This window comes from Embiotoca jacksoni, unplaced genomic scaffold (assembly GCF_022577435.1).
Source record: "Embiotoca jacksoni isolate LCO1_2020_lvr unplaced genomic scaffold, fEmbJac1.0.p SCAF_49, whole genome shotgun sequence".
Lineage (NCBI taxonomy): Eukaryota > Metazoa > Chordata > Actinopteri > Embiotocidae > Embiotoca > Embiotoca jacksoni.
The window spans coordinates 2,294,194-2,314,165 of NW_027185402.1; the positions used below are offsets into that span (position 1 = coordinate 2,294,194).

Genomic DNA, 19,972 nt, shown 5'->3' on the forward strand with positions numbered 1-19,972 from the left:
CGGCAATGAATGGCAACTCTGCAAATTAAGTCATTTGGAAGTAAAGAGGTAATTTGCCGCCACAGTCTGAAGTAGGTCTCTGCTGGAAATTGCCCGTGTTTTGGCGTTTCGGCTCAACAGTGAGCACAATAAAGCTTCTCTCAGTTTTTTGTGCGCGTTGAAAGCACTCTGCTGCAGCCTTCAGGAGTGGAGAGTATATCTATGGTATGTTGCATGGTTTTGTGACGAGCACGGTTGAGCTCAAGGATGCCGAGATGCTATATTTGACATTTTAAATTTGTTTAAATACTCATTTCATTGGAATTTTTCACGTGGTAATTTAAACACAAGAGGACCAGGAAGCGTTATTGTGTCAGTAGCTTTCAGGCCTGACAGGATACAACTCAACTGCAATGCACCCGCTTCATTTGTAAGTGAGCTGTTATGCTTTTCAGTGACTGTTATGCAGTCTCCGAAGTTTTTGCCTCGAGGCTCCCTACCATGCAGCCCTCAAAATCATCTCCACATATTTATCTGATAACTGCAGAAGAAGATAAGCCGTGTGCCGATACGAGTCGTTGCCTCTTCATTTCCTGCCCTCTCCGATGCGTTTGTTATGACCTCTCGCGTCTCTATCATCCACCCATCCTTCGCACAGAGCTGCCCCGCACTAGTTAGAGGACAATATATAGTTCTCTTTGTGGCCTCTGCTTGTGTTTCTGTGTCCAGTCTGGGGGGCAATCGCCTTGATGAAGTACCACTCCCACCTGACCAGGTCATTAAGACAGCCCTGGGAAAATTATGTTTAATGGTTGCCTCGATGAATTCATAAATCATTTATTTTGCTGCACACCTGGCCCATTTATTATGGCTAAAAACGCGAAGGTCTGCCAGCATTTATGAGGAGAACTAGATACTTCTGTAAACCCTGATAATTGTGGTTGGCACCTGTAAATCCCTTCCCCAGGTTGTGTGAATGTCTGGTCTTGATGTTTGGATGTGGATGCTGTGAATGTAGCTTTAATCTGCACCGCCAAAGTAAGCCATCTTCCCTTCTCCACGTATTGTTTCCTCTCTTCATGTCTACATTTTTACGTTGTATTTATGGCCACACGTTTTGGATTTACGCCTGTTACGTGATTTGATTCATTTCTGCCCGTTTTTTTCTTTTTTTGTTATTTTGTCATATTGCTCAGCTATCAGGATTATGAACCTGAGATCAAGTAAGACAAAATTGGAAAGGCTCTTTTTTCCCATAATGCCATCTTTCATTTACTCCTCCATGTGAACAAATCAGCACCCAATCCATCTGGCTGCCTCCGTGAATCATTGACATGATTTATATTGGAGCACTCAGTCACGTTGAAGGTTGCATTAGTGTGCCTACTGTACTCAGGTCTTAGAGATGCATATAGCCTACAGATATGACACGCAAGATTAGTTTTAATGGCACCTGTATTTTCACAGTGCACTGGATGGAAATATTAGTGCTGTAATGTAGAGTCATTTTTTTCTGCCTTTATCCAGTCCATTTAAGCACATAAGGGTACTAATCAAAGTATGAATCACAATAATGCTTTGTGAAACCAAACTAGAGGCCTCACAGGGAACTTCTACAATTACAGGAACAAGCAAGAAAGATTGCTCCATGAATTAAAAAAGGAACAGATATTATAATTCAAAATATACGCTGTAACACTGCATTCAGAGAGAATCTGAAACAATTTATTAGATCAATGGATAAATAGTAGGAACGGGTTGCTAAACCTAATGGATAAATTGTAATATAGATAGCTAAAAGTAATGATGAAATAGTTGAAAAAGTTTGTGTAAAATATGCGATTAAAAGAGTTGGAGGAAAAGAAAGAGACAAAAGCGCCAGCAAAAATATTAACAGCAGAAATAGCTCGAGTTAATGGATAAATGGTTGAAATCACTAAACGTAATACATGGTTGATATAGTTAGCTAAACGTAGAGGATATATGGTGGAAAAGGTTTGCTAGGAAGTAATTCAGATAAAGTAACAAAGTACAGTAATTGAGCACGAGCAAAAAGTAATCATGTAATCGTCTCAGTAATGAACAAACATTGCAATGGCTGAAGTTAATGGGTAAATTGTCTAAATAGATGGCTAAAAGTAATGAATAAACAGTTGAAATGTACAAAAAGGATGTTGTTGTTTTTACAATAAATTTAGAAAATGGGTACATTCTCACTCAAGTTCTTCATCAGGTTTCGACCAAAACGTTGCATGAAATGGATAAATGAACCCTTTATGGTTAAGGATCCGCCATGATTTACCTCATCATGATGTTTACAGCTGGTTGACCTGCAGCACATACTAACATGGACTTCATCGCTTGACATCTCTGCTAATTTGGATTACACAAAAATGAAAGCTAGAATCCAGATAGAATCAATGACCGAAGTGCACAAGAGCAAAGAAGTTTGACTTTATTATAGACGGTCTGGTTCTGTTTGTGCAATATTTAATGAGTGTAATCAGATTATTCTGCTGTGCATCATTGAGCTTTGGCAACAAATGTCACTTAAGTTAGAGACTGCTGAAGAAAAACGTGCACTGCCTCCTTCCGACGGTTGTAAAAGGAGTTGATCTAATGAAAGGGAAGGCATTGTACATGCGTTCCCATACATGCAGGGTGTTGTGGATGATAGATTCAGCCAAGAATCAGATATTAATCTTGACTCCGCCTCGCCTCCTGCGGCACATGGGAAATCACCAAAATACCAAAAGGGTGCAGGGGAAAGAAAAAAAAACGCCTCTTTTCTGCATAGTGCGCCTGTACAACGATGGAGCCCTTCATTCTTAATCTCATTTTGCATTTATCTCAGTTAGACCTTTAGCTTGTGTGAGACTTTACAAGACACGTATAAAAAAAAAACCTCAGGCAATTTAAACCAGTATGTAAGGTTGTTGAGTATTTTCTTCTACTTTTAGTGTCCCATTTCTACACATCCGCATTATTGTATGTGGTAATCTGAGTTTTTATGATCATCTGAGGCCTTTCAAATAGTCGGTTTCATTGTCTAACAGATCGTAAATAAGGAAAGGGAATTCTAGAAGACAGGAAGTACAGTCAGGAAGTACAGATCAAAGTCCATTGTCATTTTTCATCAATTTCCTTCCCCAACTCATTTGTTTTTGTGCATTTTCTCCCTTTCATAGGAAACTAACTGTGGATTAAGTGGTTCCTGTTGCATAATTCTTCACCCTAAAGTTAAAGTTGTGGTTATGAAATTCGTGTTTGACTTCAATAACTATTTTGGTTCAATTTACACTGCTTCTACCTTCAAAACCAAGTTTTTAAGCACGATATCTTTTGTGAAATGTGTTTGTAAAGTGACTGTTTCTGCGCCTTCCAGATCGTGGGTGATCGGGGCCATCGCCTTGCTGTGTCTCCTGGGCCTGACCTGGGCCTTTGGCCTGATGTATGTCAATGAGAGCACGGTGGTCATGGCCTACCTCTTCACCATCTTCAACTCCCTGCAGGGAATGTTCATCTTCATCTTCCACTGTGTGCTGCAGAAAAAGGTACAGATTTATTCTGAAAATGTGACGTGTGACTTCACATTTACCTATTTTGAACTATAATTTTAAATCGACATAAAATAAATTCATCTTCAAATGTAGCCGGTATGTGCTATACCTGTGTGTGATTTTTTTGTTCTTCGTGTAGGTGCGTAAGGAGTATGGGAAGTGCCTGCGTACTCACTGCTGCAGCGGCAAAAGTGTGGACAGCTCCATTGGCTCTGGGAAGGGCACCGCCTCTCGCACTCCAGGACGTTACTCAACAGGGTCGCAGGTTGAAGGACATTTTTAATGTTTCCTGTTTTTTTATCCTCTCGAGTTTTTACGCTCCGGCTTCTTCCCAGACAAAGACGTGCTTGTTAGGTTAATCGGCGATTGTAAATTGGCCGTAGGTTTGAACGTGAGCGTGAATGGTTGTCTGTCTCTCTGTCGGCCCTGTGGTGGACTGGCAACCTGTCCGAACTGCCCCAAAGGTCAGCTGGAATAGGCTCCGCCCCTTCCTATGATCCTGATCGGGATAAAGTGGGTCTAGATAATAGATGGATTTTTTTTTACCAAACCACAATAACCTCATGCTCGTTCTGTTGTGGATTACCACTGAATCCCATTCAAAAATAAAACATGTGCATGTTTGCCAACTACACAGTGTAGCTAGAGGCAGGACAGAGTTGATCCTAAATAATACACAGAGTATCACCTCCTCAGAGAAATGAACGAGACGAGATTTGAATAGTGACCGTGTATGTGTGGACGATAGGTTTCGGGGAAGTGCCACATATGTCCTAGTTGGGAGGTGATAGCACGGAAATGTAGTGCTTGTTGAGCTAAACATTTCCCAAGTACATAAAGTCAGGGTGCAATTTGTTTTGTGCGGAGCAGGTCTCGGCTGCACGCTGGTGCTGTGACGCTGACTAAAGTGTTGGCTTCAGCTGTTGGGAGGAATTTGTTCATGCTCAACAATTTCCCATTGGAGTGTCTCCGCCAAGATATGTTAGTCGTATGTCTCCCCGTAAGGTAAATTGTTAATGGATTCCTCCCACATTGACACGAAGTATAGGATGAATTGCAATGATACACCGTAATTGAACATCATATCCATATTTCAAAGTGTGATTTCCTCCCAGTGTTCAATTATAAATAGTTCCCAGAGTCAAGCATGCAGTGGCAACCCACAACACGAGCTGGTTTCTGCATAGAGATCAAAGCATTTAATTATACACAGTGCTTTGACAAGATGGCTCTAACCTCGTACTCTGTTTGCTTTATGTGAGCGAGACAGGAATGGAAACACTCACAACGACGTGGTTGTTTGTCGCTAACTCTGAAGCTTCTAAATGAATGTGCAATCAGCGAAGTACATGCAACGCCGTCGGCTATGAGCGGTTCGAGTTTTTATCTGTCCGAGGAAAAAAAAAAAAAAAAAAAAAAAGCAGAAACAGCAGTGTCATTTCCAACCCATCTGTGTCCCGAGTTCTGGAGCTGACATAATGTATAATATGTGAATGAGATCAGCTGTGTTAGTGTATATTGCTGATAAAATATATGAGCAATGTGTCATCTGGGGTTGACACAGGAGCCGTTTATGATGTGAAAAATGCTTTAAGCTTTCACGAATAAAAACGCTTTAAATGTTGGCCCGCAGTGGAGCATTTGAGGAGGGGATGAGGTGAGGTACGCTGACAGTCGCACTAATTTTAGTTAATAGTGATGGCAGCGGCGATGGCTTAATTAAGCTGAAACCTGTCTGAGGTGTTGAAGCCAGACGGAGAAAAGTCTTCAAGGCTGAGCTTCAATTATTATAGCACCTGCCCTGTAATTTATTTTAGCTTTGAACTGGCAATTATATCATATTTTTTTTATTATGGCAAATAATAACTTGCTGTCATGGCGATGTAAAGATGAACCTTCAGGAGTCAGAACCAGCTTTCCATTTATGGTCAAAGATTAAATCTGATTTTTTTTTTTTTTTTAACATAATGGGTCTAATTTCTGAGTTTTGGCATCATTTTTAACGGTTATGATAATCTTTTATTCCTTAAAGTAATGGCTGAAATCTGAGAATACAGTGACAAGGAACATGAGTGGTCAAGTTTAGCCAGACTACAGAATAGAAGACATTTTTTGGGGTTGTAAAAATGAAAATGAGAACATGACATTTTACTAATTAACCCTGATTTAATTGGAAAACTGTGCACACGACTATGGTAAGTACAGTTAAGTCATCAAAATGAAGGAGCTCTATTTAATTAAAAGATTGCGGTTGACCCCCATCGATTCGATTAGATTTATTGGGGTAGGAGCCTGTAACAGCCAGACGGTCGGCGATCCCCCTCAGGAGCCGTAGATAGAACCTTGACATTGTTGTGGGAGGGGTGAAGCACCGAAGTGGCAAAACACTGCAATAAAAGCAGGCAGATGAAACTGGAAGGGTTGTTAAGCTAAGACGATGACTGGAGAATTGGAAGAGCCACATATCATATCAATGCTTGTTTTCCCCTCAGGCAGGTCGGACTAACTTGTTGACCATCTTAAAACCTGTTGCTGTGCAACACAAGATGACATCACAAAACACGAATACATCATTTTTCTTCTCAACAAATGTAAACCTTTTATATCTGAAATCTTCTGCCAAGCAACTCTGGCACTGGATGGGAAGTGTTCAACTCTGTGGTTGGACATCCGGACCCCTAGCTTGTGCAACAGCCTGTGGGACTCTATCATAATTAACCAGGATGAACCCTTTTGGACTGAGTCTTTGCAACAGAAGACATTGAGAGCTTGACTGATGGCTTTATTATTGACTTCACCTCGCCCAGTACTGGTGCTCATCTTTAATTGGAGGCTACTTATCCTTACAGCTGACATGTTTCATGATTAAAATACTGGGTTCAAAAGCTGACAGTCACTTATTTTTTTTATTTTTTTTTATTTGCTTTATTGTTTCTGCCTTAATTGTGTCAAAAAGTAGGTGAGCGTACGCCAGAGGAAACACGTGCTTCAAACTCGTACTGATCACGCTGCCGGATGGTGATGACGCAGACTTTTATTCTGTAGCTCTGACGATGTTCAGAGTGAGTACCCTGATGTGTTCTGGCATGTTGTTTGTCTCTGCAGAGCCGCATCCGTCGAATGTGGAATGACACAGTGAGAAAACAGTCCGAGTCTTCTTTCATGACCGGCGACATCAACAGCTCTGCGTCACTCAACAGAGGTACTTGGTCACGCAGCAAATGTTTTCTTCAATGACTCCTCTGCACACCGGCCTTCACCTCCGGTTTTCTGACAAAAAGCGTCCCTACTTTTTTTTGAATTGCGGTTTTCATTGCTTACTTGTTAACGTGCCACGAGGACGTTACACAATAATTCCTTTCTATAACATCTCGAGTCAAGGCGAATCAGTCAACAGCTTTCTTTACATTCTCAAAATAATTAGAGCTCCGAGCAAAATGTGAATTTTTTTGTTTTTACTCAACTGTTAATTACCTCCAAACACTGAAACAAGGTTTCAAAAACAAGAAATCAAATGCATCAAAATTGTCTTCAACAGCCGTGCGATGTCCAAATGTTCAAAACATTACGCTGTGTGCGTTCCACACTTAACAATCCCCATCTTGGCTACGTGGAGGGACCACCGAAGTAAAGAGTTTTCATATCAAGGCGTCCTGAACACCTCGCAAAAGTGTTTGTTTTTCACTAAGTACCACTATACTGCTGTTGGATAGAAACCATCAGTGTGTTTATTGCGTGAGTCCAACAGAAGGCACGAACATGTAGATTTCTGGGGAAAATAATTTAAGCGTGCGGATATGTTGGCAGGTGATGCATTCACATGCATTTGGTTATTTCCGGCGATTTACCACACTGCCTGTTGAAATTTAAGTACCAACGTGTAAGAGTACTATTTGTTAGTGTACTAAGGGAAGTACGTCATTTGGAACACAGCCAGAGATTTAAAGGATACAACCTTTTTTTGTTGTTGTGAAACTGCCACAGGGAGTTGTTTATCATGTCTTATATTTTGAAGGACAAACAACATTTTCTACCCGCTAGTCTTTTAAAGGACAATACAACAACAACAACAACAAAAACTGGTTGTTAAAGACATATATATTTATATATTTCTAAGTTATGATCATTCTAATTTTGGTGCATTTGATGAGTGTGCAAAAAGTGCCTCTTTGTGTTTCTCCCTGTCAAGTAATGGAATATTGTGCCATCTGGCTGCAGAAGCCTTGAAACAGAAACTGGGCATCGTCTCAGCAAAAGTGCTGAATAACAAGCTAGAAATCAATTCAATGGAATTCACTCAGAGAAACGCGTTAATAAAAAAGTATTTTACCATAATGCATTTGACAGCGACAGACAGTGAATAGAGTTAACTTCAGAGTCTCTCAGGATACACAGAAAAATAGACACCCGGCTAAATCTGACATCGAGCAGCAAAGCTTGCTGGCATCCCTCCCCAACTCCTTCCCCAGTCATCACATCTCTTGATGGAGGACTCCAGTTTCCACGCTGCTCACTTACTAAATTCGCTCTGGGCGCCCGCTTGCACGGACGCTAATGCATAGTTACAATGATGGATTAATGTTCGACACAGTGAGAAAGTGTCACGATCTCAATAATTAGGCACTCGGAGTAGCACCATCAACAGCCGCGGCTTTTATCAATCGCGGAGCGGCGGCATCGGGGGCGGGAGGTGGACGCTGCAGGTCGGGAGTTTGAGAAAAGCCAACATGGATCTTCCATGAAGACTAAAAACAAAACAAAAAAAAAGAGTTGCAGATAGGAATTAATAATGCACTGTTATACCGCTGGCTTCTTCCCAGGGTTGCATCTGATAGAGAAAACACTCACATGAGCTCGAGAGGGTGCCGGAAAGTGCGTCTCTGCAAGTATCATAAAGAACAGATGCAAATGGAATTGCACTTATCCGTGGCTGCTCCCGGTTTGTTATTAAGGAATTATGTGTTGAGGAGCGAATATTTCCTGCTGATTTGTCCTTTTTATTCACCCCCCCCTCCCCCGATCCCTCCTCCTTCTCCTCCTCGCTTCGTAAATGAGAGTGTGAGCTTTGCAGCTGACGCTCTCGCTGAGCTCCTCTTGAGAACCGAGTCATGCAATCATCTTGATAGCGGTGCATGTTCAATTTATCACAGTATTCAGGATCATTGCTGCACAATCAGTGTGATTTTTGGGGGAGATCGTCCGATTTAAACACAAACACAATAAGTCTGTGTGTGTGTGTGTGTGTGTGTGTGTGTGTGTGTGTGTGTGTGTGTGTCATTGGGAGGTTTCAAAAGGAGGCTGGTGTTTATGGATTTCACTGTAATTAGGGCAAGCAGCAACAGCAACAACAAATTACTGTTTTTTAAAAATCAAAACAATATTCTGATTCACCAGCAAAATGATGACTAATTAATACTAAGCTCAAAGCCCAAAAATGTGATTAATGCTAAAAGATGAGACTAAAATGAGCAGTAATTCTTTTAGAAATTTCATTAGGGAGAGTTTTCCAACAGAGAAAGTGCAATTAGATCACCATCAAAAACTATCTGACCAACTTTTGGCGAGATGGGAAGAGTCACGAGGTAACATAAAAACCTGTTCTCCGTTGTGACAGATTCAGAGCAATAGAAAAGAACAGTACACTCTGCCGGAGGATGTAATTGCTGCGTACTCGTACCTCAGATAAAAGATGTTTACCCACTCTGGCGTAGTGCACACGCGTGGCTCCCCCTCACAAGTCTTACATTTGGCTTCTTTAAAAATAATAGCATCACATCGTGTCGACAGGGGAGGGAAAAGGGGGAGAAAAAAAACCTAAAATTGTGTAAACAGGAAACGAATGCGACTTGCAAATATTTTCAGCACACTTGATATTCAGCATAATGTAATTCAGCCACTCCAAAATAAATAATTTTTTTATTATCAGCGCGAAGAAAAACAAACACGAGGGAATCTGCAGCATTCGTGTTTATGATTGCAGCCCTCAAACCTGCTGCTAATCACTGGGCTCAGACTGTGGAGGCTGCTTTGGTGTGGTCGTATGTGGATGGGAAACTGATTAGCCACTCGGGCAAGATGATGGCAGCAAGTATCCGAAGACAGGCAGCGAATAAATCCAAAAAGAGGAGCTGTGTTCTGTTTGTGTGAGGGAGGTGAGGCCGAAGCAAAGTAATGACCGTCTTGACTAAAGAGAGGACACTTCATTCAAAGGTTATTTCAGCAAACAGCGCAAAGTGAATGAGCAAATATTGAACTTTGCTCTGTGCAGAAAGGGAAATATTACACCACTTCAGCTCATGAGATTGGCAATATCAGGCGCAATAATAATAGCAATTGACTGTGGGTGAGATGTACCCACAGTCCCAGAAATCAGTGCTCAACTGTGACAGCATTCAGAAATAGCTTCCGCACAGTCAGGAAATAGGAATTTACAGCAGAGCTGAGAACATATAGATAAATGTAATTGTTTAAAGAGATCTCGGGCCGTGTTCACAAAAGTTCTCTTAGAGTTTCTAACTGAAACACGTTTTTTTTTTTTTTTTTTTTTACCAAAGAGTCTTAGCTTCAGAGGGATTGAGAAAACTTCTCAGAGCAACTCTGAGTGAGGAGGTGTGGTTGACCCTGTTGCTAGGTATGATAACTCCTTTTAAAAGATGTGATTGGTTGATATAAAAAAATTTTTAAAAAAAAACTTTTTGTGACAACAGACAAAATACAAAGGGACATCTAGAGGAAATGAAATGAACTGCGTCCCGACGTGGGGCTGTGAAAGCACCATTTGTGTTTGCGTGATCACTCTGCTGATGACGGTTGCGACAGACCCGAGTCACCTCTGATGTCGCATTGTTACAGTTGGCAAATATCTCGCTTTCATTTCTGGCGTTATTGCCGTTGACTGGGAGACGTGAGCGCGTCAACCACAAATCATCCCTGCACGATATAAGCTGTAGAGTTTCATGAACTCACTGGGATTTAGTGTTGGAAGAGTATTTCTCCGACCTCGTTGCACTTTCGTAAATTTTCTCCTTTTGCTTAAGAAATTCTTAAACCTTTCCTAAAAGTCCGTTTTTCATCGTAGAGGCTCTCTTAAGGGTTAAGGGTTATGCTTTGTGAATAATCTTTCCAAGGATCTACTCTTAACTTAAAGGGGAAATTCAAAAAGGAAAAAGCCGTCGTCATTCGAAGACTTTTCTTAGATTTGAATCGTTAGGAGGAACCCTTATTATGTGGGATCTTCATGAATATGGCCCCTGGATAGCGATGAGCCATTTATTCTTAATCTGACCATTCCTGAGTCGAAAAGGAGGCTTTGGTGATCGGTCGAATGCAAAATATGAGTGTCTTTTCTCTTTATTTTGTCCCGTTTGAGTCTAAAATGTAACACTACTACGTGTTGTGTTGCTTTTCTTTTGTAATTTCTGTCACGTGTTAGGCCGCCTGAACGTGGAGTTGGAAATAAACGGGCTTAGCACTAATGGGCCGACATTTACAGTACAATTAACACACTTTCCGTCGGCCCCATTAGCCGTGTCAGTTGAGCTCTGCCACTTCCATGGAGTAAAACCTCCCGCATTAATGATCATGTGATCATTTGGATGTTAATGGCTGTCATTGCTCAGCTGCATCTGCCCAACTGATATGTATGTTCTCTCTCTTTCTCTCTATATCTCACTTTATCTGCCCACCTACCTTCTTCTGTCTCTTCTGTTTTTTGTTTTTTTTCTGTCTCTGTCTCTTTCTGGCTGCTCCAGGGGCTATGGCTAACCATCTTATACCTAATGCACTCCTACGTCCTCATGGCACTAACAATCCTTATAATACATTGCTTGGGGAATCGGCAGTCTATAACAACCCTCTGGGCATGTACAACACACAAGGTGTGCTAGCTTCTTTTCATTCTTTAACATTGTGGCGAGGGCAGTGTTTTTTTGTGTTTTTTTTTTTTTTTCCTTTAATGTCCGGTCCTGGAGAAACTGTAAAGTGGGCACATCTTTAAAATTGGAGAGTTGGAAATAATAAACTTGCACTAAACTTAAATGCCAGCATTTTTCCCCTTGAAGGTTTTTACAGGGCTTTAATTAAAAAAAAAAAAAAAAAAAAAAAAAAAAAAAGCACTGCTCTAGATGTTTTAGCTTTGAATGAACTGTAGCTTTATCATAAAAATCCTACGTTTCTGCTGTGTTTTCCATTGGAGGTGTATCTCGGCTTCTGGTCAGGGCGTGCAGGCCCATGTTACGTAAAACACGGCTGTTTGGCCAACGTAGAAATGTTTTAAAAATGAGGAAATCCTCTGAAATCGGGACTGGGTGCCCGCAGGGAGCCGGATACATCACCAGCCATTTATTTTAACTGTGCTCTAATGTTGTCGGTGAAGCTCGTGCGCCGTGTCTTTCTGTCTCTTTGCGTTTACCTCCAGCATTTCATTGGTTTTAAAGCTGCTGCTGGATTGTCCAACATTGTTGTGCAGAGATAAATGTCATTGAAACTGATACAATATTTTAAAGTTCAAAGCATTTATGCCGCATAAAAGATAATAGTCTAAAAGATAAACACAAGTGTTGCCCTCTCAGTGAAACTACAAAAACTTAAATCACACTTGTATTTAAAACTTCTTCTAATTGCTCTTTCCTATATTTAAAAGATGGGTTTTTAAATGAGCATTAATTTGATCTACACGTTATTTTGCATGTTTTCTGGGATACTTTTTCAATATTTTGTCTATTAAACCATAGATCTGACCATTACAAACCATCTGTGATCAGCCAGCAAGCTGTCCACTCCGTTCTGGGTCACTCCGACTTATTGCGATACTGTTTCTCCCTCTGCGGAGCTGTTATTATTTTAGTCCAGCTCTCTGCAGTCAGCATGAGATTGCGGTAACTTTGCGAGTCTGTAAAAAAAAAAACTGAGCCAGAAACTCACACAAAGCTTTGATCAGTGGATAATTTATGTATGCAATACAAGGACTCGCATCGGCGATTGTGACGGAGGGCTTTTATTCACGTACATTACCATAGATGGAAAAGAAATACGTGGAAGAATAAAAATGGTTTTACCTCAAGGATCCTGCAAAAAAACAACAACAAAAAAGAACTCTTTTATGTACATTTGTGAAGAGATATGTTGAGAATGCATGGTGACATGAAACATTTTCCTGATGCATCATCAGCATACTGTATGTGCACTTTTTTCTCTCTCGACCTGTCACTGTTATGCTTATTGTGTTTTCTTCTTTCCTTTCCCTCATGCTGTCCCTAAAAGAGCCCTACAGAGAGACAAGTATGGGAGTCAAACTAAACATTGCTTATCAAATGTAATTGACTTTGGCTTTACTTTCTTTTCACTCGATGCTGGTAATGAAAACAGTGTCATTCCATTTGGAAGTAATAGAAATCTTTTGTGACAAAGGCTCCTCACTAGCACAAGTCGACATGTAAAAACCTCCACAATTCACCTCCTGAATTTCACTGCTTTTAGAGTCTTACACTATTTGATGTAAAAACAAAACAAACAGAAAAAGACTTTCGGCATTTGATGCTTCTTACAAGCAGATATCCATTTTGGCCCATTTGATATCACACCCCGAATGAGCTAATCCAATTACATTCAACATTCAGATTCACCTCAGCGTTTCACGAGGCGCGTCAATATAAATTGATCTGTAATCTTTTCAGAGCGCCGTGGCTTTGTTCATGCACTTGTTTTATTTTATTTTATTATGTTCATTCATTTTTTTTTTTTTTAACCATTCACTTTGATCAAGCCGACGCACTTCTTTGAAGGTCTGAGAAAATGCGTCTTGTCAAATTTTCAAGAGGTCAAACTGCAAGCTGACACTTTTAACAAGCTGGATGGCCTTGTCTGTGGTAGTTTGAATTAGCGTCAAATATTTGCTTTGATGCTGATAGCATGGACTCGGTCAAATGGATAAAATATGAAAGCTACATGTTCGTGCAACAGAGAGAACAGAAAGTCTGCTTCCATCCAGTGAAGTATTTTAAACAATTCATGTTCTAGGAGACAGATCGTTATGTTTCCATGGATACAGCCGACAAATATATTGTCCCTCACCACTATTACAATGTCACATTGCAATGCTCACATGGGACAATATGGTTGGGGTCCATTTTGGTGATCTGGTTTGTGTTTCATTTCAAGAGTTGATTGCATGGCTGTGATTATATATATATATTTTTTTTTTTCATTTGCTTGCATTAGCTTTGTGTTTTTGTGCCGTGCTCGACGTTTGTATTGTTTCGTGTCGCACATATATCCATGTTTCCATCACTGTGGTGAATTGATTCGTTAAATTGAATGAAAATGAAATGAAATTAACGTTTTTTTTGTAACAAGGTAAGTGTGGATGATGCTTATATTTTCAGGATTTAAGCCTTTAACGCAAATTCTCTGCTTTATTTCGTATCTATTTCCGACACTCTTTAATTCAAAATGAAATTTCTAGAACTGTTAAGCCGAGGACGTTTTTCAAAATAAAAGAGTTTCGGTGTTTGAAAAGTGGATGACATTTAGCAGTGGCAATTACATCTAATTTGGTTTTGCCGTTCACATTCGCCCACTCTGCCCCCCTCCCCAACCCATGCTTGTCATTCCAGAGGGAATCCTGAACAATGCCCGGGATACAAGTGTCATGGATACTCTACCACTGAATGGTAACCATGGCAACAGTTACAGCATCGCCAGCGCCGAGTACATGAGCGACTGCGTCCAGATCATTGATCGAGGCTACAACCACAAGGAGACCACCCTGGAAAAGAAGATCCTGAAAGAGCTCACCTCCAATTACATCCCCTCCTACCTCAACAACTCCCACGAGCGCTCGACCGAGCAGAACCGGAACCTCATGAACAAGCTGGTCAATAACGTTAGCAACGGCGGCAAGGACAGCGGCTACGGGATGGGCTTGGGGGTGGGGATGGGCATGAATGTGGCGCTCAGCCTGGATGACCACTCCACCTTCAGTCCCCACCACGACGAAGGCCTGGGCCTGGAGTTGATACGCGAGGAGTCGAATGCCCCGCTGCTGCCGCAGAGGCCGCCGCCGTCCCTGCAGGCGGTGGACAACCTTCACAATCACCTCCACCAGCCGGTGCCGCCGCCCCTCCCGCTGCCCCACCACCCCTTCTCGTCCGCCACCACGTCCTCCTCGTCTCGGAGGAGGATCCCGCAGGAGAACAGCGAGAGCTTCTTTCCGTTGCTTACGAACGAGCACACCGAGGACGAGAGCTCGTTGCCCAGCCACAACCATCAGAGAGACTCCCTCTACACCAGCATGCCCATGCTGCCCGGCCTGCCCGACGTGTCCGCCGAATCCGCCGACGGCTCCAAGGAGGGCGGCGACGCCAAGAGCCCGGAGGCCAGCTCGGACGACGTTTACTACAAGAGCATGCCCAACCTGGGCTCCCGTAACCACCTCCATCAGCTGCACTCCTACTACCACCTGGGGCGGGGCAGCAGCGATGGCTTCATCGTTCCCCCGAACAGAGAGGATCTGACTCCAGAAGAGGCCCACCAGGAGCCCTTGCACCTGGTCACCAGCCTATAGGCCCAAACTCCCTCCCTGCCACCTCGTGTCCCCCTCTCCTACCCGCAGTACTCCTCTCCTCCCTGGTGTCCCCTCGTTCCATCAGTCGTTGGCAGTGGTAGCCTTTCTTTTTATTCTGTGTCCCGAAAACTGAGGCAGAGCAAAAAAAAAAACTGTACTCTCGCTGTTACTGACCACGGACAGGATAATACTTTCAACGAACAGGGGCGAATATGTGACTATATTTGGTTAGACATTGCAGGATGTTGATGTTGTGTCCCCCCCCCCCCCCTCCTTCTCTCTACTCCGCCCCCACTCTCACCAAACCCTGTGAGGTTTGGGGTCTTGTGTCTCATTGTGAAAAGAGACAATTGCTCACACAGGATTTTTAGGTCTCAGAGATATAGTCTGACAGTCAAAAGGAACTGCATAGCCCCAAAGTCTAAATCTGTAGACTTCACCAGAAATAAATGGGAAATTTAAAACGAAAAAAAAAAAGGACTATTTTATTATACTTCTGTATCTATATTGACTTTTTGAAAGATTTTCTTCCTCTTTGGTGAGTTGCAGCACATTTTGTTTGCTGAAGTGTCCCTTCAATGAAAAAAAAAGACAAAAACAAAAAAAAACAAAAAAAAAACAACAAACACATATTTTGAACAATTACCATGAAGGAATTATTGATCGTATGCTTTCAAGCATAGCTGTTCTTCTTTTCCTTTCATTTTACTGTAATAACAGTTGTTAAAAGAGGGAGAAAAACTAATAAGAGAATTATAAGATATTTCTATGTAATTGTACAGATAACTAGCATTGCACATAATAGTATGCTTTTTTTTTTTGGTGTTCCGAGCAAACCCTTTGTCTCTGTAAATGTAGTGATTAGGAGCAATTTTGTTCTGTTGTGCTGGCCTTTCTGGGTTTCTGGTCTGTTTTTTTTGTTTTGTTTTGTTTTCCTCTTTTATCACTTTCCTAGAAATGACCATCCAAAAAGGAACACAAAAAATATCACAAGAACACACTTAATCGTACAGGCATATTTGTAGAAAAACAGAAAAAACGTATTCACCTTTGTTTTCAGGTCTGTTTTTCTGTTTCTGTTTCTTTCTCCTTTCTTTTTTTTTTTTTTTTCTTTTTTACTGTGTAGATAGCAGGAGACAGAGTCAGTCTGAGTTAATTACGAGGTGTCCCTCAGAAAGGTTTATAGTGCATTCTGCATCTAGATTGGCATTCAGAAAATGCTTGTGCTTCTCAGAAAGAGAACAAATTGAACCTTGATTAGCACTAGGCACTTGTACAAAAAAGAACGATGGCTGTTTTACTTATTAAAGAAAGAGCTTTTGGAGTGAGAAAAACTGGAAGTGTTTTTCTTTTTCTTCCTCAAGGAGAAACTATATTTATTTATTTGTTAAATAAATGGTAATAAAACGGAGGATGGAAGTAAGTTGAGCGGCACAAATACGTTTTTATTATCGGCTATGATTATGGCTTCTTATTTATTCCTTTTTGTATCGGTTTCCAAGTTGAATGACCTCATAACTAATATTTGTTGTAACAGTGAAACTTGTTTGCCAACAAATAAATTACTGATTAAGATTTATCACATAGCTATGACAAAAGTTCTGGTGTTTTGTCTCTTGGAACACTTTTTTTTAATGGATAACAGCTAAAGACCTCCAAAAAAAAAAATACAAAAAAAATGCAAAGGTTAAGTCTTTTATTTTAAAATTATCATTTAATATCCCTCATTAGCCCTCTGTCCATTTTAGTGCCAAATATATTTTGGCCCAGCAACAGTGGATGTGCTCTGTACGCTCTGGTCTGCTCCCCAATAGAAGCAGTGGTTTCATAAGCTGTAATAAATATTTCAATATCATGGGTGGTGTAACCAATGGATTCTTTACAGATACTGTGTGTTTAAGGTGAGCTTGATAAGCTATGCAGGAGTCATGAGAGTCAACTGGACCCCATCATCCTGCCGAGAGACACGAGGAGAGGTAAGATTTTTTTTAGTATTTCATTGTTTCATAGTGTAGGAAGCGAAGCACTGTGGGGATAAACAATAATAATCAAAGAAATGTTACATTAATTGTTGGATTTAACTAATCAAGAGCTTAAGAAATAAAAAAAAAAACTGTTGCTCAAACAGGAATTGTCACCTGACTGCATCGTCACTCATTTCCAGCTTGGACCTCTCGGTGGAAAAACTCCGATAATCCCACCGCACGCAGCCTGTTAACAGACGCACACCATTAGCGACCAACTGGTGAACACAGTTGGAGCCATTTGTTGATAAAAGCTACACATTTCCCTCGAGATTTATCTAAGACCCGAAAGTGAATATTGGACTTGCATTAGCTACAACCTGCAATACAAACTAATGGATGCTAATGTTGCTCCGTGTCTGCTGGATGTGTATTGATAATGTCAGTGTTGTGCCAAGGATGGATTATCAAAGGGGGCCTACCAAACCCAGGGGGCCCTTAAACCAGAGCCCCTGCGTGAAGTCCTTGTTTTTAACTTTTGGATATCTTGCAGCAAATTCAAATGGCTTCATCATTTATGTTAATAACAGAGCTCTAAAAGTCATATTGACAGACTGAACAGCCCACCACAGGTTAGAACAGGTTACCGATAGGATTTTGGAGGGTCTCAGTTCTCCATAAAATATGGGCCTTCAACTCTGTGAGGAGAAATCCGGGAAACAAGTGCGAAACAAAAAGCATGAATGGATGTCTTAGTTGATCATTTGATGTTAAATAATATGCGTGTATGTACACTGAGGTTAAGTCGCTGGCAACGCATTCCCGTTCCAGGTGCATCAAAAAAAAAAATGCCATTCCCAGGTCATCAAATACCGACCTTCTAATAAATCTGTCTGCTTCATATAGAGGTGCACACGGTGCTTTCAAAAACCAAAAACAGTTATTAGGTGCGGTTCGGTAAAAATCATGATTTGGGGTTACTTCAAAGAAATCCACATTGACTTTTGTTTTTTGACGCAGACTTGAACACGGCTCTCACGGCTAAAAGTCCTGGGACGATACCATCCAACCACCCTTGACCTCCGTGACCTGCATTCGCACGCTCGGTAACACACGGGGTACCTTGTGCGTATCTCCCCGCTGCCAACGGCAAAACGGCAGTATTTCATGCCCCGGTAATGGTTGAATTTAGTGATTGTGCTGTAGGCTGCAAGTCGGTGCGAATAATTACAGCTTCAGATGTTGGCTAACAAATATTGGAGGAGAAAATGAAAGTGTCATGACATGTCACCGTCTTGTCAAAAACGGAATGATGTGGGAATATAGAGCTGCCTGAGTGATTTTGGAGGCCAATGAATAGTATTTCACAGCTGCGTTCAGCAACCGTTGACCCCAGTTGGTCAATAATTTTATACGTAGCACGTGCACAGCTGCCGACTTAACCTTCCAGCAGACGGAGAGAAACATGAGAATCCCTTTGGAGTTTGTTTTTTTTTCTATGCCCACTCGATGGATTTTTCAGCATTAAGAGGCCTTTTTAACATCCTCCTTGACAAAAAAAACAAACAAAAAAAACAAATCAGGGCCCAGCTTGCTAAATGTTCGACTCTCGTCCCCGTCGGTTGTTTACTTCAGCCCCGCTGTTCTGGGTCGGGCTGGGGTACACTCGGCTTGTCAGCGCCTGTCGTTTTTATGTGGCCGGGCCGGTTCGAGCGGCGACGCTGAACCACTCGGGCTATTTGTGAGCTGGAAAACCAGAGCAATGAAATAAAAGAGACCAGCAGCTGTGCAGAGCGGCGCGCGTTGATGTTGACTGAAGTTTTCCGCTAATATAGCGAGCCTTTCTCATTATATATAAGCGTTTGATTGAATGTTAACGCAGGTTTAAATGTATTCTGTTTTATTGAAGGGACTATTCACAAACGGCCACTGCGTTGTGGAAGTTAAATGAACAAATCAAAGATATCATTTAAAGCCAAGATGATTTGCAAACTGAAGAATAATATCCCACTTAAACATTTGCAGCTATTAGCAGATTCTTCATATGCCAGTTCTCCGTGTAGTCGTCGTTCCCACCGGGGTAATGAATTCATTGTAATGCCGTGTGATAAACAGCCCCTGCACTGCGCTCTCACCATGCGTGCCTATTATAGTGTCCTATATCCTGCAAGTTCAGAGGAAGAGAGAAAGAGCTGAGGTTATTTACACAGAGCTGGTGCCGTGATTGATGGCAGAGTCACGGTGACGAATTGCCAGCGATGTGTGGCTCCTCTTATTACAGCCGGGATGTTTGGTCACAAGATGAAGAAGAGGGCGATGGCGGAGGGGGCGGGGCTCGGCTCCAGATCCGTCCCTTCCTCCGGGCCCGTGTGCTTAAGCGTGGCTCTTTACTTACGACTTGGGTGGACAGGAAAGCGTTCCGGACGTCATCGCTTCGACGCTGGCGTTTGCAAACCCGGGCGAGTTCATGAAATGTGCTGAAGACGGGGCTCCGGGCCCCGACCCCGCTTTTATAAATGAGCTCTGTGACGCAAGCCCATCAGCCGCCGCGCTGGGCCCCGACGCTGCCCGGGACCGCGGTCACGTGGCACAGAAAGCACGAGTGAATAAGCAAGCTGCGCAGCTCGCTTCCACACAGATGTTTACCGGCACATAAAAAGATTCTTTAACTATATTTTGAAGCCCGACTTTATCCGTTATTCACGCCGTTTACCCAAGTGAGAATATTTTCTGACTAGCACAAATGTGTATTGATTTTACTTGCAAAAGCCCTCAAACCTTAAAATGAAATCCTTAATTCCAAAAGGTTTTCTGCTTACCTCTCTTACCAAAAAAATAAGTGTTTACATGTGCTCTTAAAATAGAGCACTTTGGATCCCCGAAAGAAATAGTCAATACGACGCACC

General features: G+C 41.8%; 1 protein-coding gene across 9 annotated transcripts in view; it reads left to right on the forward strand.

Moving 5' to 3' along the window:
• LOC138210886 (adhesion G protein-coupled receptor L3-like) overlaps positions 1 to 16,954 on the forward strand; it is a 153,808-nt gene extending 136,854 nt beyond the window's left edge. For 2 of the 9 annotated variants that reach the window (XM_069170240.1, XM_069170241.1), the window contains 6 exons: positions 3,365 to 3,533; positions 3,679 to 3,804; positions 6,645 to 6,741; positions 11,291 to 11,416; positions 12,801 to 12,818; positions 14,153 to 16,954. In XM_069170240.1, the coding sequence (XP_069026341.1) occupies positions 3,365 to 3,533; positions 3,679 to 3,804; positions 6,645 to 6,741; positions 11,291 to 11,416; positions 12,801 to 12,818; positions 14,153 to 15,102 (1,486 nt within the window). In that variant the 3' untranslated portion in view covers positions 15,103 to 16,954. Of the gene's footprint in view, positions 1 to 3,364; positions 3,534 to 3,678; positions 3,805 to 6,644; positions 6,742 to 11,290; positions 11,417 to 12,800; positions 12,853 to 14,152 lie in introns of all 9 variants that reach the window. The other 7 variants (XM_069170245.1, XM_069170248.1, XM_069170244.1 and 4 more) reach the window with 5 other exon arrangements.
• The last annotated feature ends 3,018 nt before the right edge of the window (positions 16,955 to 19,972 follow it).